Source organism: Neomonachus schauinslandi, chromosome 6 (genome assembly GCF_002201575.2).
Source record: "Neomonachus schauinslandi chromosome 6, ASM220157v2, whole genome shotgun sequence".
NCBI lineage: Eukaryota > Metazoa > Chordata > Mammalia > Carnivora > Phocidae > Neomonachus > Neomonachus schauinslandi.
The window spans coordinates 122,764,571-122,789,854 of NC_058408.1; the positions used below are offsets into that span (position 1 = coordinate 122,764,571).

At 36.7% G+C, this 25,284-nt stretch overlaps 1 protein-coding gene across 1 annotated transcript in view; it reads left to right on the forward strand.

Moving 5' to 3' along the window:
- Positions 1-218: 218 nt before the first annotated feature.
- Positions 219-25,284, forward strand: part of CC2D2B (coiled-coil and C2 domain containing 2B) — an 89,415-nt gene continuing 64,349 nt past the window's right edge. Inside the window, exons 1-10 of the mRNA XM_021700104.1 lie at positions 219-260; positions 1,733-1,784; positions 3,245-3,321; positions 3,680-3,746; positions 5,989-6,083; positions 10,419-10,617; positions 10,921-11,057; positions 11,159-11,287; positions 19,965-20,174; positions 22,785-22,882. Coding sequence (XP_021555779.1) covers positions 219-260; positions 1,733-1,784; positions 3,245-3,321; positions 3,680-3,746; positions 5,989-6,083; positions 10,419-10,617; positions 10,921-11,057; positions 11,159-11,287; positions 19,965-20,174; positions 22,785-22,882 — 1,106 coding nt within the window. The remainder of the gene's footprint in view (positions 261-1,732; positions 1,785-3,244; positions 3,322-3,679; positions 3,747-5,988; positions 6,084-10,418; positions 10,618-10,920; positions 11,058-11,158; positions 11,288-19,964; positions 20,175-22,784; positions 22,883-25,284) is intronic.

Genomic DNA, 25,284 nt, shown 5'->3' on the forward strand with positions numbered 1-25,284 from the left:
TTCTAATAATTATACTTCTTATTTCTTTGATGTGTCTTATTACATTAACTGGAATTTTTACTATATACTAAAGGTGATAGCGTATTTCTTTGTTTAATTTCTAGTTAAATTTAAAAAATTAAGTAGCATACCTTTAAGTATAACACCATACTTTCAGTAATATATCATCCTTAAGACTACTTCCTATTTATTTAGGAAGTAGAAATGAAAGAACCATCATGAAAAAGATCTTAAAGAGAAAAGAAGATATGAAAAAAAAGGTAAGGTATTAATGGAGATTATAAGGATCTTGATTATACTAATAGCCCAATTATAAATATAGGATAGTCCTGAACAATGTGATATATTTGGTTCTATATTCATATCACATAGTTCGCATGTTAAAAAAAATAATAAGCTTAAGAATGAATTACACTCCTTGGTGTGTTAGTTATGCCATAGTATTAGAGGTGAGTTATTTATTTATTCCCTTATATAAATATTAATTCATTTACCTGTTCTCTCAGCCAGCGGTCCATTTTCTGCTTTGCTCCAAAAAAAAAAAAAGTTTTTCTTTTTTTTAGTGAATAAATAAAACATATATAGGACCAATATCTACAGGTCTTTTAGAGTAACTCTAGTTAATATTCATATTTTATCCCTTCTAGAGGGATGGGAAGTTATGAAGAAGTGTGCAGAATCCTGGGAATGCTGGTTGAGATTATTGGAAACTAAAGGGAGACCTCTATCAATCACTTACTGTCCCTTGGTCCAGAATAGAATTAGGTATTTTTAATTGTGTTGAGGAAGATGCTGAACATCTTAGTTTATGTTCTTAATAGTTCTTAAGTGTGATACAGTAAGCACTGGTGGATTTTGAAGTTCTTTCAGGAAATATGTAGACGAGACTCTTATTGTGATAATGTCTTTTACTTTAGTTGTTAGTTAAGGAGTCTTTTGCTATTGTATTTAAACTTAAAATGAAAAACAAACTCATAATCTATATTGTTCTAAAAACAGACTTGACATTGCTAGTATGGTTTAATTTCAGAATATTGAAGCTTAAAAAACTTAAAAGGAAGTTTGAACATATCGAGTTTTTTTATAATGGTAGGATATTCAATTAGAAATACCAATAGGCAACTAGAAATATGGTATTCAGGATAGCAGTCAAGGTTGGAAGCCTTGGAAGCAAGATTTGGGAAGCCCTAGGAATACATCCACTCTCCAAAGCCTTGGAATGTGCCTGCATGTAAGCTATGAAGAGAAGTGTGACCATTGAAGAACACAGGGAATAAGTGGCCAGAGAAGTAGAAGAGCAGAGAGCAATGATATAGAAAGTTTTCAGAAAATAAAGGTACCCAACATTATCAGATGTTACGGAGTAATCAAGTAGTAGCTAACATGGATAGAGTGTTGAGCTTCAAAGTATTTTCATATGTCTGGTCTTATTTGGCCCTCCTAAAAGATGTGTAAAGTTGACAGTATACCAACACTAACAACTAACCATTGGATTTTATCATTAAAAGGTCCTTTTTGATATTACAGAGAGAAATTTCTTAATTTAAAAATTCACTGTATTTAAGGAGTTTATACCAATTGATAAAAAGATGAAACTTAGGAAAACAGGCAAAGGACATGAATTGGCATTTTAAAGGTGATGACTTTCAAAGGGCTGATGAACATATGAAAAGATGTTCAATGCCAAAACAAAAAGATATAAGGTAACCTGCTCCCCACAACTTTTTTGCAGATGTCAGAAGATAACAGTGCAGAAGAAAATGTAAACAAGCATCTCCAAAAAGGTTCTCAATAAGTATACCACAACTCTGATACTGCTGGTTTCTATTTTTTAAAGATATAAATGACTAATCCTATCCTAGGGTTTCAACTGGGAACACAAGTTTCTTAAGAAATGAGTTCAAACAGAAACTAAACTTCCTAGATAATATAAGATGGGCATAAGAAAATACATAGTAAAGTCAACACATGTAATAAAACCAAATTTTGTTTTCTCTCCCTTTCTACAAACATGAAGAAGCCACTAGTGCTTGAGACTGTGTTAGTCCACAAACAAGCATAGATACAGAACCTGCTTCAGGAAGCTCCAGATCTCAGGGAGAAACATATATAAATATGGTTGAAACCTGGTTCATTCATCCACCAAATATTTATTGAGACCCGACTTTGTGGCATCTGCCATTCTAAATTCTGGGAGTAGAGTATAAACAAACCAACTAGTAATTTTTAAACTTACCAAGGAATACTGCAATTAAGAATGAAGATTCTTGGGGCGCCTGGGTGGCTCAGTTGGTTAAGCATCTGCCTTCGGCTCAGGTCATGATCCCGGGGTTCCAGGATCGAACCCCTCATCAGGCTCCCTGCTCAGCGGGGAGCCCGCTTCTCCCTCTGCCCTTCACCCCATTCATGCTCTCGCTGTCTCTCAAATAAATAAAATATTAAAAAAAAAAGAATTAAGATTCTCATTACCTGTAGTGATATAGTTTTATATTTACCCTTTATTTCCATTAGCCTCTATACAACCTTTGAGTACTCAAAGAAGAAAAAGAAAAATGCAAGGCAGAATAACCAATAGGCCCTCCATTTTCTACTGTACATAGGACTGCACAACCCCTGTCTTTCTCAGTCCATCTGGTGGATTGTCTGGTGGATGAGCAGAAAATAGCACATAACTTGGAGTGTACACACTACCTGGAACCTTGTTTATGCTCTATGTTTCATATCCTTTAAGAGCTGGCAAAAGTAGGGGTTGGCAGTATTGTACTGATTTTTCAGAACTGACATAAGTAGTTAAAATGGGTACCTAGAGACTTCTCTCTATTCCTTTCTCTCCAGTTTAATCAGATTGAAGTAACCTGGCTTTGTTATTTGTATACTCTGCAGAACAATCTACATAGAATAGGACTGTTCAGATGCTTATCTGAGCTTGCTTTTTTCTTTTTTTTCTTTTTTTTTTTGACTGACTGTAAAGGACTGTCTCCAATAGCTGAGGATATAGAAGGTAGGGGAAAAAGTCACAAAAAGAAGCAAGTTTCAGTCCTATTTAGTCCAGATTGGAAAAGAGGGAAGGGACAACAGCCACTGGTCTTAAGTTCTAAGCTCACATGGGGCAATGACTCAGCCTTCATAATTGTCATGATCTTTAGAAATCCATGCAGTTTAGCTATTTAAGCACTTTTGCCGCTATTGCTATTTTATTATAAGAAGGTGTCATGAACTCTGTACTATGTTGACTTCTTGATAGATTTAGATGCAGAAGAAAATCAAAATGTAATAGGAACGTTGAGAGGCAAAGTAAGAGAGAAGCTAAAAAATGCTAAGGTAATGCTTCTTTTTTCTTTCCTGTTTTCATATTTACTGTTTACTGCAATATGTATGATAATAAACTTTTCTTTGTCAAAAAAGAGTGAAAATTCAGCCTTAACATAGTTCCTTAAGTCCCAAAAGCTTCAAGTTCTTTTCCATACTTTTTTTTCCAAACCTAAAGCCAAGAAAAGTTGAGTTGGTCATGGTAACTATATATGACATCTCAAGGGAAAACATGTATATAACTAGTTAAAAGAAAAGCATTGAGAAATCTTGATTTTTATCCATTTTGAATAAAAGACTTATGAGCACAAATATGTCTATATTTGTGAAGATTAAATTTTCCATACCATTTACTTATGTTGTGTTTCAGATTAATCAAGGTGAAAAATCCTCACCTCAGCTACTCATTGATGAGAAGATATATCAGTGGCCTAAGGTAAATAATTTTTTATATTTTTTAGAACAGCTTTATTGAGGTATACTTTATATAGCAGAATATCACTCATTTTAAGTGTATGATTTAATGATTTTTAGTAAACTTACAGAATGATGCTAGTCAACACTATAATCCATTATTGTCACTCCACAAAGATCCCTCATACCGATTTGCAGCATTCTCTATTCGTAGCTGACATTATTTTTATCCTAAAAAATTATAATAAAATATTATAGGTGATCCCTGACTTACAGATTTTGTTTTACAACTCAATGTGTAATCACATTTTGAAACTTGAAATGACAAAACAACTCTGTTTTGGGAAACTATCTTATTTAGGGTAAAGGTTGCTGAGCAGCTTTAGCCAAAAGATTCCAAGTAAAATGTCTTAATTAGGATCGAAGTTTCATTTCTCTCTAGTTGTAAAAGGTAAGTAGTCTAAACTGCTAGGAGAGTTCTGCCATCTTCAGCAGATGGTTTCTATCTCAGAGTCCAGTGGGAAAGCTTCAGTGCCTTTATTTGCTGGCCACAGGGAAAGAAGGAAAGAGCCAGAGCATTGCAGATTGATCTCTTACAGGACAAGACCTGCAAGCTGCACACATTACTTCCCTTAAAGGAATGTGGGGAAAATATTTAGGTCCCCCACTAAAAGTAGATTCTGTTATTAGAGATGGGGGAAAGACAATAATGGACAATTAGTCATTTCTTCCATAAGCAATGAGTCTAACTCTACAAATTTTTTTTTTTTAAAGATTTTATTTATTTATTTGACAGAGAGAGACACAGCGAGAGAGGGAACACAAGCAGGGGGAGTGGGAGAGGGAGAAGCAGGCCTCCCGCAGAGCAGGGAGCCCAATACGGGGCTCGATCCCAGGACCCTGGGATCATGACCTGAGCCGAAGGCAGACGCTTAATGACTGAGCCACCCAGGCGCCCCTTAACTCTACAAATTTTAAAATGCAAGGAATTTTTTAAAAATCATCTTTGTCTCCCCCACAATGCTCTTCTTGGGTGCTTAGTAAGAATTAAATTTAAAAATAAAAGCAGACTAAAAAAAAAAAAATGTGTATCCGTGCTATTCATTCAACAAATAGAAGTGTGCCTAATTTGGATTTATGTAACTGTGAATAATAAAAAATTGGAAGCTTGTCAAAGTTGGTCCAGGAGTGTCAAGAAAAGAGGTGAAAAAGAAGAGATATTGGCTTCTAAGACTCCCCATACCAACTGCTAGATAAGAGTATCTGCTTAGCAAGTGGTTTTGTGATGAGCAGAGATAAAGGGAAGTAAAGTACATACTGACAATTTTGATATGCAGCGTTGTTGCAGGGTGAATAACTTTTAAAGTTAATGTGACAGCTAAATTGTAGATACAAACAGGATATAAGATAAGCTTTGTATTTTATATATTTTTAAATTCTTTGACTTCTAGTAACTATGAGTTTTACTTTTTATTATAGAATTAATTCCTTCCCAAATCTCCCTAAAAACAGTTCATTTTTAATATGTGTGTGAGAAAGAAGTGGTACGTGATTTACATTTAAAAGATTCAGACTTGACAGTACTGAAAAATGAAAGCTTATTTATCAGCAAATTTATAACTAAGGATATGCTCCTTTTAATACCTCTTTTTTTTTTAAAGATTTTATTTATTTATTTGACAGAGGGACACACAGCAAGAGAGGGAACACAAGCAGGGGGAGTGGGAGAGGGAGAAGCAGGCTTCCCCCTAAGCAGGGAGCCTGATGCGGGGCTCGATCCCAGGACCCTGGGATCATGACCCGAGCGGAAGGCAGACGCTTAACCGACTGAGCCAGCCAGGCACCCTCCTGCTTTTAATACTTTTAACTGTCTATAACCACAAAAGAATGTAGGTGGACTGGGTGGTACTTGTGTGTGAGCGCACACATCCATGAGAGCATCCAAAAACAGGGAGAGAAAAGAAAGATTTGCCCTGAGCCCCTATTTTGATCGCACTGTAAAGTAATACTCTTAGTACTCTAGCTAGAGTGAAGAGAGAGTTTGGGAGGCAGAGCATTTGGGCTTTACTTTATTCTGTTTCTTATTGTAGTTACCAGAACCTTCAAAACAAAACCCAAAAAACGTAATGAACCAAACAGACTCTTGCTGCTCCTTGCTCATGAATAAGATGACAGTTACTGTTTACCATATTACAGAAAAGTATTTCTTCCACTGATAAGCAGAAAAAATACTCTTTTCCACCCTAAATACTGGTCTACTGTTGTTTACTCCACAGATCAATGTCTCCCTGGATGAAAGTCTTTGGTTTTTCATGCCAAGTGGTGAGGAAGGCTCAGCTGTGGGCTGGTGTTCAGAGCAGGTCAGATCTGTTCCCTTCCTCTCATGTCCCAGGCAAATTAGCTCTTTATTAAAGGCATAGAATGAAATACTTGGATGGGAGATGAAATTTTTATTATTGAGCCACCCTCTTCTCTTTGAATTAAGAATCTGTTCAAAATGATAATTCCAAACATTTATTGAGTACTTACTGGATGCCCAATGTTGTACTAAATTTTTAATACGGATTACATCATTCAATCCTTATAGTAATCGCATGAGGCAGGTGTTACTATAATGTCTACTTTAAACGTGAGGAAGCTCAGGGATAGAGGGTGAAACATCAGTAGAGCTGGAAGCATTGGCTGTCAGCTCCAAAGCCTGTATCTTCTTTTTCTTTTGTTGTTCCTGTCCTTCTCTCCAAGTGCCTCCCCCCACCCCGCCCCGTTCTCCGTAATCTCCATTACTCTCCATAGATGCCTCATTCTTCATCCCTCCCAGTCTGATCCCAGACCCTTCTAATTTCTAGCAGTTCTTCCCCATGCCTCCCAAACTCCTCAGCCCCCTGTTATTCCCTGGTGGTCCTCTTCTCCCATACCAGTCGGTCTCATGGGTCTTTTCCATGACTGTCCATCCCTCTGGTCTCCCCGTCTGCTCCTGTTCCTCTACAGTTTCTCCAGGTCCTCTCTGCCTTAAGTCTCTGCACGGTTTCCTTGGTCCCCTCCCCCAGTACTACTATCCCCTGGAGTTCTACCCAGTATCTTCTGACGCAGCTTAGCCTTGCCTAATCCCTCAGGCCTCCTGAGTCCCTCTTGGACACCCAATTTACTTTCCAGTCCTTTCCATCCCCCTTTCTTTGCAACCTGCCCAGTCCTTTCATTCCTTCTTTGTTATTGTTGGTTTTTCTATGATAAAAAGAGCTTTATCTTTTAAAAGTTTAAGGTAAGTATATACATTATTTCTTAAAATGCAGAAAACCATGTGAAGAACCTAAAAATCACATGAAATCCCACTGCTCTGAGATAAACCACTATCATTTTTCACACATTTCTCAGTGCTTATGCCCAGACTTGCACATACATGGACTTTTATATGAATAGAATCATATTTGTAAATGGCAATTCCAGTTTTCCAGTTGCTCAGCCAAACCCTCATGTCATCCTTGAATCCTCTTTTACTAACAGACCTCATATATAATTCATCACAAATCCTGTTGGTTCTACCTTCAAAGTATTCCAGAATCTGACCCACTTTTCACTACTTCCACTGGTATAACCCTAGTCTAAGCCACCATAACCTCTCATCTGGATCATTGCCAGTGTCTCCCTCTGTTTTCACTAGTGCCCCAACAGTCTCTTTTCTATATCATACAGTGGCCAGAGTGCTCCTGTTAAAATCTAAGACAGATCATTCTTTTGCTTACACCTTTTAATAGTTTCCTATCTCACTTAAAATAAAAGCTAACGTCCTCCAAAGCCTATGTGACCTGACCCCCTTGGTACCTCTCCGACCTCATTTCTTACCACTTTGCCCTTCTCCCACCAAACTCCAGCCAGATTGGCCTCCTTCCTATTCCTCACAATATGCAAGAGACTTTGCACCTTTTGTTTGTCTAAAAAGCTCTTCCCTTATCCTCATGCTCTCTCTCTCTCTCACTACCTTTGGGTCTCTGTTCAAATGACACATCATTTAAGATACTGTATCTGACAACCCTATCTACAATAGTACCCCCCCCCCCCCCCCTAGCCTGGTATTCTCTATCCTTTTGTGTTGCTTTTTTTTTTTTCCTTCAACACACTTACCACCACCGAGCATGTATTTCTATATCTTTTTGTTTATTTTCTTCCTGAAGCATATTAGGCACTCAATGAATATTCCAATGAATATTGAATAAATGAGTTTCAAACATGTGCATGCTCTGCCAAGTCATCTGACCTCCTGGAGTCTCACAATATGGGTTAAGGAATGAGCTTTTCTGGGAAAACGAGAAGATCCACCCAGTGGATACCAGGGTCAGTGGTTTTTATTATTGTGGTTTTGGCTGCTTTTCCTTCCCAGAGGGCAGGCATGAGAGAAATTAGATCAGTGAGGCAAATAGGCTATTTGGGCTTTAGTAAGTCAGGTTTAGATGTGGGTTGTTTAGAGGCTTTGTCTTAAAAAGCCATTGCCCTGTACCTGGTGACTTTGAGGTCCATAGGAAACTATTGTCCTCATCACAGGAGAAAACCACTATTTGTGAGGCTGAGTTTCTTCCTGCTGGGAGAAAGGGGAGTCCTGGTCCCAAATATGTTGTCTGGGCAGCCCAGAGTGAGGTCCAAGGTTATTTTCTGACAGTTCTACTTATACCACAATTAGCAAGGTGTGTTCCTGCGACATGGAGGGGGCGGGGGGTAATATCTCTTTTGTACCACACCATGCTCAGGTGTATCCATCTCGAGTTATGAATGGAAAGTTAGATGGATGCCTTCTGGCCTCATACTACCTGTCACACAACACCTAATAGCACAGACACTGCTTTGCTGTGAGCTGCATAGTAAAGACCAGGAAGGTGATCTGGGAGAGCAGCTAGCCTTAGATTAAATGAGGAATAGTCGGTCAGATGGGGCTTATATTGGTTGAAATCACAGTTTGTCTCAGGCTAAAAATATAGGCCAATTGAATAGAGTAAGGTTTATACAAGTGACTTGTTTGGTCACAAATAAAAGGCTGGGATCCAAGATGAGGGCTGATCTACTCAGCCGTCAGGACAAACCTTAGCTCTGAAGGCCTGTTGTAAGCCCTGGTCCACACCAGGGGTATTATGAGGGATGCCTGATAATGGGAGCTCAAGGCCCTTTTTGTAGGTGATTGGAATCTTCAGAGATCCTCTGTGTAAAGATCCCCCAAATCTTGCTTCTAGATGTCAGTGTCATACCTGGTTTGAATTCTGGAAAAATGTCACAAAGGTTTTTGGATATAAAATACTTTCTTGATTTCATGATGGGGATAAGAGAGAGGGTGCGATGTTGTGATGACTTGTATGAACCTAAGTGTTGATTAACTATGTTAATTTCTTAATTTTGTCAGAGCTGGTCAAAGCCATGTAATTGGCTATTACAAGGAATATTCAAAGGAATTCTGTGATTATTTTTTAATTTAATTATTTATCCACAAATGTATGTTTTGGAAAATTGAGGGATTTTATTTGCATGACACACACACTTTCTGTCTCCTTCTGTTTTTCAATATATATAGATTTCAAATTAGATAAATAAAGTCAATCAAGAATAAATTGGTGAGGGGCGCCTGGGTGGCTTAGTCGTTAAGCGTGTGCCTTCGGCTCAGGTCGTGATCCCAGGGTCCTGGGATCAAGCCCCGCATGGGCCTCCCTGCTCAGTGGGAAGCCTGCTTCTCCCTCTCCCACTCCCCCTGCTTGTGTTCCCTCTCTTGCTGTGTGTCTCTCTGTCAAATAAATAAATAAAATCTTAAAAAAAAAAAGAATAAATTGGTGATTTTTTGTGTGTGTGAAGAGACTCATATAGAATTTCTGATCCTGATATAAAAGTATCCATTTTTATATTTAGTAATACATGTGTTTTGATACCTATATTCAGATTGTTTATAGTTTTTATAGTATCTATCATATTTCAGAATTTCACTATAATCACTCTGCCATAGACTTCTATGTTGAATCTTTTTTTTTTTTTCTTTTAAATACCATCCAGAGGGTGCCTGGGTGGCTCAGCTGGTTAAGGGACTGCCTTCGGCTCAGGTCATGATCCTGGAGTCCCGGGATCGAGTCCCACATCGGGCTCCCTGCTCAGCAGGGGGTCTGCTTCTCCCTCTGACCCTCTTCCCTCTCGTGCTCTCTGTCTCTCATTCTCTCTCTCTCAAATAAATAAATAAAATCTTTAAAATAAATAAATAAATAAATACATACATACATACCATCCAGAAACCAGCATGACTGCTCCATATAATTTTAGGTAATACTGCTTTCTGAATGGTGAAAAAAAAATGCAGTTTAAGACTGCATGGGCTGATGTCTCTGGGCTTTGCCTTACACTGTGAATTCTCAGTGGTTGAAATGCCATAGTCCAATATCTCAGGTCATTTTCCATGGGAGAGGAGGGACTTGAACTGTAGTTCTATTTCAGTTAGTCCTTTATTGTGAATTGCAAAGAAAGGTTATAGAAAAATCATACTGTATACTATTAAGCCTTAAATGAGTTCTTCCTATGTTCAATGAAATTTTATTATAACAGTTTCAGCTTGAACTTGAACTAGGTGGCATGGCTCAGAAAGACGATTCACAGTAAGGTCCCAATACATCTCACTTATCTATATATAATCATGGGGACAACATATTTACTTATTTTTTTCTTTTTGTATTCAACAGAGATCAGTAAATGATAGTTATCCCAAACATTTTTCACTTGGTGATAATTTACAAAATTTTGCTGAAGGCCAAGATGAAGATTTTATGGAGGAAATCATTTTCCCAGATTTACTTGAAGTAAAAGCTGCTGAATATGAAGATGATCAAGAACAAATAAAAAAACAACCGGCAGACATTTTTGTACCAAGTAGTTCTCCAGGTAAAATTCTTTACAACAAAATATTTAAGTCATTAATGAATCATATTATAGAATAATAGCTTCTTTGTATGTTGGATAGATAAAAAGTACTGATCTAAAATTACAGAAAGTTTTATTTGTTCTTCAAATCTTCTCTGACTTTAAGGAAACTGGTTAAAAGAAATCATTTATCATATATATATATTTAGACTTCCTACTAAACTTTAGTAGTAGGGTATATGATAGTTACCTTTTTTTCCTTGTTTTGTCACTACCAGTTTAATAATTTGGACTTCAAAGTAATATCTAGGTTTTGTTGTTAAGTGGTCAACCAGTGTAAACTGCCAAAAGATATGATTCCACGCATTTTAGAAGATGAAGGATTCTATATTCAGAGAAAGCCACAAATACATAAAAAGACCTGCAACAAAATGGAAAATCGCCTGCTTACCCTAGAAGAGGCAAGTGCGCCAGCTAATAAGTTACACCACTCATTGCTTGTATGTGACATTTGTTTTTAGTGAAATATTTTATTACACTATTTCTTGAATATTTTTGATAGGGAAAGTGTTGGTTTGAAGAAAGTGGAGAAATTATGTCATTACCTTCACCCATTAGACAGTCATGGAATTTCAGGCTAACCACAAGCAAGGGATCTTTAAATCCAGCGCTAAAGACCATATACAGAAAGGTAACCAACAACAGTTTATTTGTGATTATGGTTAGAAGAATTCTTATAATATCAGGTATAACTTATGTGTTTCTGGTGTTAATTCACCCTATAAAGATATTAGTAAATCTAGTAATGTAATGGCAAAACTATGATGAAATGTAAAATAGCCATTAAAATTATGTTTTTGAAGAATATTCAGTGATATGGGAAATACTCAAAATGCAAAGTGAAAAAGCAGAATGCAAATCATATATGATCCTAATTTTATAGAACAGATAATGAATGAATTAATCAGTGAATGAATAAATACATACATATATGGGTAGATAGATTAAAAGAGTGGGAAAATATATCAAATAATTATCTCTGGATAGTAGGACATAGGATTATTTTATTTTCTTCTTTCTTTCTTTCTCTATTTTCTAAATTTCAAAAATGAATGTATGTTATACTCATAATCAAGAAACAAAGTTTATATGTATTCTAAGACATTATGAAAATTAACAGTCCATTAACCTAATGAGAAGAAATATTTAGACAGAAATAGTTATATTTAAAAATTGGCTTGAAAAATTTAAATCAGAACTATGTACAAAAACTCAATTGCCATTCATTTGCCTTAACCATTCCATACATAAGAAATATGGCTGTAAGTAGATATAAAGTGGAAAAATACCTACTAAAAATACTTATAGGATGTTATTCTTTATTCCCTCTGTTGCTTTGAACCTGTGAGTTACTTCTGCTCTCCCCAGTAATTATATGCCTTCCATCTGTTTATAATTGTTACTGTTCTTTATAATTGTTACTGTTAGTTCTTGCATATTCCAATAGCAGGGACATATTAATAGCAAGGGCACTTAGGTTGATACTTCTCAGCCTGAGGAAATGAGGGCTCTCCCTCAATTGAAGAGATTAATAGTTTTAGGAGTCTCCTTGTCTTTCTATAACATGTAAGGATCTTCTTTATATATGATATATGCTCTTTTCTTCCCTAGTTTCTATTTCTTTCCCAGAGAATTCAGGAAATCAAAAATTTTTTTCTTATATTGTGATATGTTTTTCATATCTTTATACTGCTTATAAATTGTTCTGAGGACCTTCTAAAAGTATACCAAAACTTTGTGCTGCTAAGAAAACCTTTTGTCATTTTACTATATAAAATGCATTTAAGCTTTAATTAATTTTCCCACTTTTATAAATTACAGACATATACAATTGTCTACCAGAACTTCTGATCATTTGATGAGCAGAATTCTACCCAACCAGAAGCAAAGAAACTCAATGATGAGGATGTATAATTAGGTCCTTGGTCTTTTTATGTTCTTTTTCTTCATACTCTTTGCCTGATAACCCCAACTTCCATGGCTGCTACTACCATGTACTTGCTGGTGACTCCCAAACATGTATCTTTCCCAGATCTCTGTCCTGATCCTCAATTGCATATACAGAATTGCTTTTAGAAAGCTCAAGCTGGTGTCTTTTTTTTTAAGATTTATTTATGGGGCGCCTGGGTGGCTCAGTCGTTAAGATTTATTTATTTTAGAGGGGGGAGGGGCAACAGGAGAGAGAGAGAGAATCTCCAGCAGACTCCCCACTGTGTGCAGAGCCTGATGTGGGGCTCTGTTCTTACGACCCTGAGATCATGAGCTGAGCCAAAACGAAGAGTTGGATGCTCAACCGACTGAGCCACTCAGGGGCCCCTTAATCTGGTGTCTTAAGATCAGTACACCTAGGGCGCCTGGGTGGCTCAGTTGGTTAAGCGACTGCCTTCGGCTCAGGTCATGATCCTGGAGTCCCGGGATCGAGTCCCGCATCGGGCTCCCTGCTCGGCAGGGAGTCTGCTCCTCCCTCTCATGCTCTCTGTCTCTCATTCTCTCTGTCTCAAATAAATAAACAAAATCTTAAAAAAAAAAAAAAAAGATCAGTACACCTAAAAGAGAATTGCCATTGCCTCAATCAGAGGCAGTTTTGCTGTGAAACTAATGAATTTTAAGGTTAGGGTCCCTAACTTTGCAGAGGTCCCTTTCCAAGGCTCTGAGAGGGATTTTAGCAATGTGTTCATTTAGTTATCTTTACATACAGAAATATAAATATATCCAGTATATTTGCTTGGTCAATTTACATGAAGTCAACAAACCTGTGTAATCACCATTGAGATCAAGGATAGAATATTACCAACATTCCAGAAGGCCCCCTCATGTCCTTTTCCAGTAACTATTTCCCCTCAAGGTAACTACTATTATAACTTCTACCACTGTAGATTACTCTTACCTGCTACTTTGCCTGTTTTACATAAATGTAATAATAGAGTAGGTATTCTATGTTGCTGCATGCAATAATAATTTGCTTAATCTTCTTGCTATATAGAACTCCATTGTATGAAAAATATATTTATTTTCTTTTTCTCTTTTCTGTTATTTATTTATTTCTCTGTGTTATTTATTTCTTAAGTGTTTGGAAGAATTCACTGATGAATCCATTTTGGCCTGGAAATTTATTTGTGGGATTGTTTTTAATTATAGTTTCTTTAAAAAAATAAAAGACTGTCTCATGGAAAGAATCACATGTTCATGGATTGGAACACTTAATATTGTTAAAATATCCATACTACCCAAAGCAGTCTACAAATTCAATGCAATCTCTATCGAAATCCCAATGGTATTTTTCAAAGAAACAGAAAAACAATCTTAAAATTCATATGGAACCACAAAGGACCCTGAATAGCCAAAACAATCTTGATAAAGAAGAATAAAGCTAGAAAGAATGGTATCATCATAATGGCAGAATAAGAGTTTTCTGTTGTCTTCCTCCCCAAAGTACACTGATTCTGACGATCGCCCATGGACAAGAGTGCCTTTGTGGAAGTTCACAAGTCCAGTGGAGAATTCTAGCACACCCCTGAAGAAAAAATAAATATATAAAATAAAAATCTGAGATGGGGTATTTTTTGTTAGGTCTAGAGTTCTAGATTGGATGTTATTTTGCTTTTAGCACTTTGAAGAGAGCTTTCCACTCTCTTTTGAATCTCATTGTTTCTATTGCAAAGCCATCTTTTTAAAAAAGCATTTATTTATTTATTTAAGGGGGGGCTGCTGAGGGAGAGGGAGGAGAGAATCTTAAGCAAATCTATTCTCTGAATGGAATCAGACATGGAGCTTGATCTCACAATCCTGAAATCGTGACCTGAGGTAAAATCAAGAGTCAGACACTTAACTGACTGAGCCACCCAGGTACCCCTTGAAAAGCCATCTTAAAGTCTTATTTGCATTTTCAGTTTTTCTCTTTGGTTTTCAATAATTTCCACTGTAATATGTTAAGCTGTGAGTTTTTCAATATTTATTCTGCTTTAGGGTATTAGAACTTCCTGAATGTATGATTCCATGTCATCCATCAGTTTTAGAAAAATTCTCAGCCATTTTCTTAGCAAATATGTCTGATACCTCAGTCTCCTCTTTTTGTTCTGGGACTTTAAGTACACATGTCCCTTGTGTCTTATTTTGCTTTTATTTTTTATTTTTTATTCCTTGTCTTCTCTCTGATCCTTTAGGCTGAATATTTTTTATTTGATCTGTTTTCTAGTTCACTTATCTAATTTTCTGCTCTGTTTTTTTTTTTCCTGCTCTGTTTTATCTCCTGCTAAATCCATCCAATGAATTCTTTCTCTTTATTCATTTCTTTTTTATTTAGAAAGATTTCTCCCTCTTCACCTTAAGAAAAAGTCCATTTTTGTGGTGTTTCTTTGCCCTTGTGCTCCTTCTATTTTAGGCTTAATTTCTAAAATATTTTTTTATTTTTAATTCTTTCTGTCACCTCATTTCTCAGTTTTTCTAATTCTGATTTATGTTCTTAAATGTCATAAAAATTTTCTCAATGTCTTTTAGCTCATTCGACAGTACATTTCTACTTTTTTTTTTTTAAAGATTTTATTTATTTATTTTAGAGACAGAGCACAAGAGGGGGGAGCGGGAGAGGGAGAAGCAGACTCCCTGCTGAGCAGGGAGCCTGATGCGGGACTCGATCCCGGGACTCCAGGATCATGACCTGAGCCGAAGGCGGTTGCTTAACCAACTGAGCCACCCAGGCGCCCCTACATTTCTACTTTTTAAAAAATATTTTATTTATTCGTTTGAGACACAGAGATACAGAGAGAGAGAGAGAGCATGAGCAGGGGGAGAGGCAGAGGAACAGAGAGAAGCAGCCTCCCCGCTAAGCCAGGAGCCCAGTGTGTGGGGCTCGATCCCAGGACCCTGGGATCATGACCGGAGCCAAAGGCAGATGCTTAACCATCTAAGTCACCCAGGCACCCCCATTTCTATTTTTTTGTCTGTTTTTTGGATTTCTTTCTGCTGTCTATTCATTTTTCTTCTTTCTTTTTTTTTTTTTTTTTAAAGATTTATCCATTTATTAGAGAGAGTGCACACAGGGAGAGGGGCAGAGGGAAATGGAGAGAGAGAATGTCAAGCAGACTCCCTGCTGAGCAGGGAGCCTGATGCAAGGCTCCATCCCAGGACCCAAAGATCATGACCTAAGCTGAAATCAAGAGTCAGACGCTTTTGGGTGCCTGGATGGCTCAGTCGTTAAGCATCTGCCTTCGGCTCAGGTCATGAGCCACTTCTCCCTCTCCCACTCCCCCTGCTTGTGTTCCTGCTCTCGCTATCTCTCTGTCAAATAAATAAATAAAATCTTTAAAAAAAAAAAAAAAAGAGTCAGACGCTTAACCAACTGAGCCACCCAGGCCCCCCCTGATAACTTTTCTAATAATGTCACAGAACTATGTTGTTTTTGTGTAGTGTTAAAAATATATAGTGGCTGGATTTCTGAAATTTCTTGGCTGTATTTCCCTTCCCGGATATTTTTTTGTATCTTCTCTTCCCTTAATGTCTGTGATCCCTGGCCTTCTCAATTTTTATTCCACTCCTAGCAGTTTCTCTTTAGTGTGAAGACTTGTCCTAAAAATTCTGAGGGAGTAGGTTCCTCTAAGCCCCTTTAGTCCTCTCCAAAAGCCCTTGCACTCCCCACAGTTGGAGTAGACAAAACCTCTTCCAGTTTTAGCTGCTGTTTTTGAGTTGGCATGCTGCACTTTCTGGTGAGCAACTAACTGTTGTCTCTTTGGGGTTCTCCTGCTGTCAGGACCTTCAGATGCTTCACTGCTTCTCTGATTTCTTCCAAACAATCACCAACACTATGCAAGCTTTCTACTGTTGGTGGTTTGTCTCCATCCACTTGTATTTTGGGTTTCACGAGGGATTCTTGGAGATGTAGTTTTGTTATGGATCTTGTCCATGGATTTTTGGCTTTGCTATCTAGTTGCTCTGCATGCTTTAATGGTAGAGATTTGGGACTATCTAAAACTATAGTGCCACCATATTCCCAGAATCACCTGTCTAATGAATTCTTAATTTAAAATGTTGATTTGACATTTGATTCTTATGTATGTATTCCAGTTTCCTCCTAGAATATGCCATGTTTTCATGTATTTTCTCTTTTACTCTGTTTTTTAAAACACATTAATGATAGCCACTTTAAAGTCCATATCTAGTAACTACAATATCTGGGTTCCTGAGAGTCTGTTTTTATTTTTTTTTCTCTTCATTTTGCTCATTTAGACTTGTCTTTTATTATGGTCGATGACCATTGTGTTGCAAATATTACATATGAAAAGTTATAAAAGCTCTAAAGATACTTTCTTTCAGAAAGGTTCTGTCCTTTGCTTTGTTAGGCATATTGAGTGGGGATAATCATTTTAGTCCAATTAGGGACTTAACTGATTTCAGCTGGGTTGCTGTTCTCTCAAGGCTCTGTCTGTATGTCTTCTGTTTTCCTAATCTCTTTCCTGCTTGACTGCAGAGTAGGGTCTTTCTTTCTTTCTTTCTTTCTTTCTTTCTTTCTTTCTTTCTTTCTTTCTTCTTTCTTTCTCTTTCTTTCTTTTCTTTCTTTCTTTCTTTCTTTCCTTTTCTTTCTTTCTCTTTCTTTCTCAATTGCTAACACATATCCAAATGCTTAGCATATAGTAGAGACTCAATGAGTGCTTATATTATTTGTAATGCGACTTTTATGGTCCTAGTATACATTAGAAGAGAAAGACCTCAGTTGACTGGCATAATCTTAGAAAAGATTATTTTTTGCATGGTGCCTGTCATACCATGAGAAACTGACATGTCTCTGCCCCATCCTAATTTATAATATAACACATTCACTGACATTTTGTAAGTGAGCCCCCCCTCCCCAATACACATACACACCCAACATTGCAATATCTTTCTGTTTTCTCCAGTTTGGTTACTAAAAACACCCATCTCCATTAAAAATAAAAATAAAAGAATGAAAGAGGGAGGAGAGAAAATCCCTAGTATTTATCTTATCTTGTTCTTTGCTATTATGTGGCATAACTTTTATACCTTATGGTGACAATATGTTTCATCTAAATTTTGCTGAAGATAAAGCACAGATATTCTAACAAAATTATATAATTGAGACCATTCTTAGGGAGAGAGATCCTTGAAACAATGGCAGTTTGTTGAATGAATGAATAAATGCACGCATGCATGCGTGAATGAATGAACAATTGTGAATGAATGATAACAAATAAATGCAAAATATACAATTTTTGGAGAAATATTAACCACCATCTGGATTGACCTTTGTAACCACCAGAATCCCAAACTAGAAACCACTGGGCTGAACAAGTACCTTTTTCCTTAAGTGCATCTGTTCTGGCTTCATCCAAGCATAATTTCAGTATTTCATGGACTTTTAGACTTGGAAATAAATGGAAATGTCACTCACCAAGCATCTAAACTGAGTATTAAAATTCATTCTGTAGCATCCTTAACAGACGATGTTCTGGAATTTGCGTCAGACAAATGCTTCTGCCTGCTTTTCCCTTTTATCTTCTCCACATTTGTTACTCTGTCCAGCTAGCCTTAGAGGCAAGGCTCATTTGGGGTTTCTCACCAGAATAAATGAAATATAAAGGCGACTGAAGCACAGGTAAGAGCTGCCCGAGTACCAAAGTCCTCTCTTTGCTGTTGCCTCTGCCACATTCCTCTGCCCCAGGTCTTATTTGCCTGTGTGAGTTTTCCCTGACCATTTGACTATGCCCTTTACTCCCTCTTCTAACATTCTCTTATGTGTTTATGTAGATTTTACACTTGTCATCAGCTTGGATGTTTTTGTGCGTTTATCTGGCCTTTGAATTACTATTCCTAGATCTTTGTGCTTTTAGTCTAACTTAGTTCTAGAAGTTCACTTAATCCCCTCACTTAACTGATCAGTGCAGAATCTGCTCAATAAGACAGTCCTCTCTAGCTTAGGAACTTTAATTTTTAAAAGTTTATAACTTGGTTGCTTAATACCAAAACTTTATTTCGTTGGTGTTTATGCCTGGTAAATGACCATTTTACTACCAATTGACTAAATCTTATAAGTGGAATCAAGAGCAGGTTTTCCCCTCTGAGTTGGTCCTTCCATAGATAATAGAGATTTATAAAGTAAGGATGAAACAAAAAACAAATTTTATGACTCTTCTCTTGCCTTCCCTCAAAGCAGTGAGAAAATGGGAAGATTCCTAGCTCAGGAGAGAGTAGGGAGGGAGAAATGCAGGCATCACACTGTGACCTGCCGTCCTTGAGGATCTGCCATGCCAGGCAGAGGTGGGACAGCAGTTTTTCAGTGTGACAGCAGTTGTAATAGCAATGGCACAGACAGGAAATCATGTTCTATTGCACAGACTGGTCCAGAGAGAGGGCTTGTGCTCTCTTTTTCAGGGGGATGCAGTCATGGATCTTACTGGGAGTGACTAGGCATTCACAAACTAGACTGTACATGCTAAGTAACCCATTAGCCCTCTCAAATTATATCGCTGAAAACAAGTCACATACGTATTCAAACAAATGTGCTTAAATTCAGAATAGGGTACTAAAACATAATTGAATCATTTTGTATATAATTTAAGGCCCACAGACTTCAACTAATTTAGGGGCAATCTGTCAATTGCTAACACATATCCAAATGCTTAGCATATAGTAGACACTCAATGAGTGCTTATATTATTTATATTTTTTGTATTGTTAAGTGGAGACAGTCTCATGTATAAAGAAAGATGGTATCCTTAGCACTTGCTTGGAGGGTCTGAGCCCCTCCAGGGAATTTTCCAGGGGATTACCAGTATATTCACATAGGAACAGCGTTTTAGTAAGGGTTTGCCACTTAACACTGGCCCATAGATGACTATTAGACCATAAGGTAGTTGGAACTATTGACCCAACAGATCTAAACACCATTTGTCATAGTGTTGCTATAGGAAATCGTTGCAGGGCTTATAACTTGAAAGTCTAAACTCTACCGGCACACAACAGTAAAGTATCTGATAATAATTCATAGCAAGATGATTAAAGTGGATGTAATATAAATATATTTTATGAAATCAAGGGCCATAATCAGTTTTAAGGAAGAAGGATCAAATTATTGTTTATTGCTTTCTATATCCCTTAATTTTCTTTCTTTCTTTTTCTTATTAACATATAATGTATTATTTGTTTCAGGGGTACAGGTCTGTGATCCATCAGTCTTACACAATTCACAGCACTCACCATATCCCTTAATTTTCTTACAATTAATGTGTTACTTTTATAAGGAAATTTATAATTTCAAAAGAAAGAATCAACATTGTGTACATATTTTTCTTTAAAAGGCAGTGAAACCTGATCTGGAAAGCTCTATTAGGAACAAAATGGAAGGTCAAAGGGAAATGTACCAATTAGATCTCAACATTGTGGGTTTCCAATTCAGCCATCATCCTCTCTTCAATCAAGAACAAGTATTATGTGCTAGGCTGCTTCAACTTTATGAGTGTTTCCAGGACAGACAGCAACAGAATTTATCTCAGCTGCTTTATGAGAAGGTGAGAATGGCTTTCATTATATTTATAGAGCTGAACATTTAATATCGAAAGGGAAAACAAATAATACAGAGCAAGCTATCCTAGAACATATTCCCTTAGCATTTTAAATATTTAACCAATTAGAACAATAGTTGCTTTCAGTTTTTCTAAAAAGAAACTCTGGGTGTTGACTGGCCAGGGAGGTAGCCTCAAACATATCCTGCAGGATATTTAGTACTTACAAATGGTTCACTAATCAGTGGTATTCTTGGTCCTATGATTCAAGAAGAGTATTTGAAAAGATTAAAAGAGCCATATGGTTGTTTTAAGTCTTCTAATAAAGTATTTTTGTTAAAAATATTAGAGATCTTGATGGGGCGCCTGGGTGGCTCAGTCGTTAAGCGTCTGCCTTCGGCTTGGGTCATGATCTCAGGGTCCTGGGATCAAGCCCCGCATCGGGTTCCCTGCTCCACGGGAAGCCTGCTTCTCCCTCTCCCACTCCCCCTGTTCCCTCTCTCCCTGTGTCTCTCTCTGTCAAATAAATAAATAAAATCTTAAAAAAAAAAAATTAGAGATCTTGAATCTCATATAAAATGTGAAAAGTCTTGGTCTGAGAATGATTAACCCAGTCATCCAATGACAGCATAAAGGGTACATAAAAGTTTGGAAAAAGAAAAAAGAAAAAAAGAAATCAAATGAGTGCCCACCGATTATTTTTATGAATTCGTACCTCTCATTTACTTGCTTTTTTAGTTTCATTTTTTGTGTCTCTTGGCAAACATTAAAATTTTTCTGAGATCAAATCTTTCAATCTTTTCCCTTGTGTATATTAGGTTTTGTCATTTGCTTCCTAAGACCTCTACCCCAAGTGTATCAGTCAGCATGCCTTTGGTTGCAATTCACAGAAAACGCTCTCTCAATTGCTTTAAACAATAAGGAAAACGTATTACCTCCTACATCACAAGTCCCAAGTTAGGGCAGCTTTAGGGTTGCCTGATTTGGTGGCTCAACAATATCATCAACAACCCTAGCTTTTTGCCTCTCTTTCCAATGTTCATCTTCAGCAAATTGACTTGGTTAGCTCCTGTCAGGTAAACTACTGGCTGTTCCAGTTCAAGGCATGCTGACCAGACACACAGTATGCAGTTCCAGTTCAAGGCATGCTGACCAGACACACAGTATGCATAGTATCTCGCTTTGAGAACCCTCTTCAGCCTTTCCCCCACGTATGGGCAATTTCCCCTCTTGTCTCTTTGGCTAGAACTATATCACATGATTATGCCTAAACCAGCACTAGCAAAAAGAATGAAATTGCTACAAATGGCTAATCAGGGTTTACCTCTGAAACACGTGGAAGATGATTAAGCAATTGAACAAAATTGGGGTTCTGCAAGCAAAAAAAAAATGACCTTTCAAGGGCAACCAATAGTGTCTAAGAGACCAAAATTATAGTTATCTTCTTATATATTCTTCTAATAATATACATGTGTGTGTATGTATAATTTCTAGGCTTTTATTCGGTCTAGAGTTTATATTTGTGTCTTGTGGATTGGGCTCCAATTCAGTTTCTTTCCCCCAAAAGGTTAGCCTAATATCCAAACATCATAATTTCCTACTAATTTAAGATTCTGCCTTTATTATAAACTGGCTTCACATATTTACATAGATTAAGGACTATTTATTCCATTGACGTATGGCCTAGTCCTGCCCTGTTTTAATTACTATATTATTAAATTATAATGTAGTAGAACAAAGGACTCCTCGTTTTTTCTAGAATGTTTTTGTATGCTCTTAAAGATTTGATCGTCCATATGAACTTTAGAATTAGCCTGTCAACTTCTATTTTTAAAATTCTATTACCATATTTATTGTGATTACATTATATTATTATATTAATTTTGAAGGAAATTTTATCTTTATGAAAATTGTGTTCCCTCATTCAGAACTATAGTATGTCTTCCTATTTGTTGAGGTCTTCTCTGATTTCTTCCAGTAAAAGTTTATATTAATTGACTCTAGTCTTGGAGTTCCTACAAACTGTTCCTAACTATGACAGATTTCTCCTGCATATGTTTTAGGGTACAGGTTCCTCCAGCTTTATTTCTCTATGGACATTCTCTGAGGATATTTCTATCTTATGCTTTCCTCAGCATATCGTTTTCTCTTGATTTTATTTTTTCTTATTTTCCTATGTTACGCATTCATTTTTATAGACAGATATAGATATAAACACAGTTATAAATATACATGTATAGATATGGATGTAATGTTGGCAGTGGATATGGATAAAGACAGATAAACAGCTATTTTTTCTGTAACCATGGGATTTTAGGTGAAAGATAAGGTAGATTCCTGGGCTCAATCTGCCGTCTTGATTGACTGGCATTTTTTACATTAATTGAGGAGCTGATTACCTAGAAAGTTCTAGGTTTAATGTTTATTTCTTAGATATTGAGGCTCTTCTCAGTTCTACCCCAAGGTGCTTATATGAAATATATTTTGGAAGATAAGACAGTAATACACAAAAAGTTATACAGTTGTGCTTCTGCTGCACACACCTAGACCTTTGGAGAAATTGGAGTGCTAGTAACAGTGAATGGAATATACGAAAAGCTCTTTTCTTTGTTGTAGCTGAAAGCACTGACAGATGCTACCAAATTAGCAAACGAAAATTTGGAAATAAGCCAACTGACCAAAAAATCTTTACAAGATTATTATTGGCAGATAAGGTAGGTTTGGGACCATTAATGTATTTATCAAGCATTTATCAAGTAACTTCTTTAAACTGAGTATTGCACTTGCTATGGAGGATATAAAATAAGAAAAAGAGAAGGTCCCTACTCTTTAGGCAATTACAGAAATGGCTCCAACCTTTCCTTTAGACCCAGTTTTGTGTAAAAATATTTCATAGAAGTGTCACATGAAAGTAGTTGTAATTTTAATATCAATTGATTAAAAAAACCACATGTTGGGGCGCCTGGGTGGCTCAGTTGTTAAGCATCTGCCTTTGGCTCAGGTCATGATCCCAGGGTCCTGGGATCGAGCCCCACATCGGGCTCTCTGCTCAGCAGGAAGCCTGCTTCTCCCTCTCCCACTCCCCCTGCTTGTGTTCCTGCTCTCGCTGTGTCTCTCTGTCAAATAAATAAATAAAATCTTTGAAAAAAAAAAGAAAAAAAGATATGTCTCAAATCTATATAAGAGGAAAATGAGACAATATAGAAATATTCAAACAATCAAAAGGAAAGCAAGAAAAGAGAGAAAAAGGAACATAGAAGCAGATGAGACAAATAAAAAACATAAAAGAAAATGGAGTTAAACCTAAATATATCTAAATGGGCTGAGTGCTCCATTTTTGTCTAGATTGATAGACTGGATTAAAATTTTAAAAAATCCATATGGAAGCAACCTAAGTGTCCATCATTAGATGAGTGAATAAATAAGATGTGGTATATATACAGAGTGGAATATTACTCAGCCATAAAAAAGAATGAGATTTTGCCATTTGTGACAACATGGATGGACGTAGAGGGTATTATGCTAAGTGAAGTAAGTCTAATGGAGAAACACAAATACCATGACTTCACTTATATGTGGACTCTAAAAACAAAACAAATAAATGGAGCGCCTGAGTGGCTCAGTCGTTAAGCATCTGCCTTCAGCTCAGGTCATGATCCCAGGGTCCTGGGATTGAGCCCCGCATCGGGCTCTCTGCTCAGCGGGAAGCCTGCTTCTCCCTCTCCCACTCCCCCTGCTTGTGTTCCCTCTCTCACTGTGTCTCTCTCTGTCAAATAAATAAATAAAATCTTTAAAATATATATATTTTATGGTTGAACAAAATATGATTGAACAAAAAATATTTTATGAATGAACAAAAAGCAGAAAGAGACCCATAAATCTAGACAATAAACCGGTGGTTGCCAGAGGGGAGGGGGGTGGGGAGTTGAGGAAAATGGGTGAAGGGGAGTGGGAGTTCTAGGCATCTAGTTATGGAATGAATAAGTCATGGGGGTAAAAGGTGAAGCATGGGGAATATAGTCCATGGTATTGTACTAGTGTTGTATGGTGACAGCTATACTTGGGGTAAGCATAGTATAACTTCTAGAATTGTAGAATCATTATGTTGTACACCTGAAACTAATGTGACATTGTGTGCTAACTATACTTCAATAAAAAAATTTTTAAAAGGAGAAAAAAAATCCCAAACCAAAATCCAATTATATGTTATCTATAAGAGACTTATCTAGATCATAAGGATATAAAAAGTTAGAGAATAGAAATAATGGGAAAAAAAAATCACACAAACATTGACAAAATAAAGATGGCATAGCTATATCAATATAAGGTAAAATAGATCTTTAAAGGCAAAAAGCTTTACTAGATATAAAGAGGGCCACATCAAAATGATGCAGTTTAATTAACATGTATTCATATATATGAATATACACATATATACATGTATGCATACAATAAAATGGCTTCAAAATAAATAAAGCGGGCGCCTGGGTGGCTCAGATGGTTAAGTGTCTGCCTTCAGCTCAGGTCATGATCCCAGGGTCCTGGGATCGAGTCCCGCATCAGGCTCCATGCTCAGCGGGGAGCCTGCTTCTCCCTCTGCCTCTCTCTCTCTCTGTCTCTTATGAAGAAATAAATAAAAAAATAAATAAATAAAGCAAAACTGATAGAAGTGCAAGGAGAAATAACAAATTCATAAACATACTGGGCAATATTTACACACTCCTCTCAGTAAATGATGGGACAAGTAGACCAAAAAAATTCAGTATGTATATAAAAGATTTGAACAACATGATGAATAAACTTGACTAAATATATAGTTAGAGAACGTTGTACCCAACAACTGCAAAATGCCACTCTCTTCAAGAACACGGGGAACATTTACAAAAGTTGATATTCTGTTATTTCAATAAATCTCAAGGTCTCAATATATTCAACAGATTTAAATCATTCAATGCAGAAAGAAATCTAATACAAAAGTATAGCTAAGAAATCTATATGATTGGAAATTAAGAAATACATGTCTAAATCTATTTTTCAGAGAAGATATATTGATAATTACGATTTTTAATTTACTGATTAAAAAATATATATGAAAATTTGTGGTACAGTTAAAATA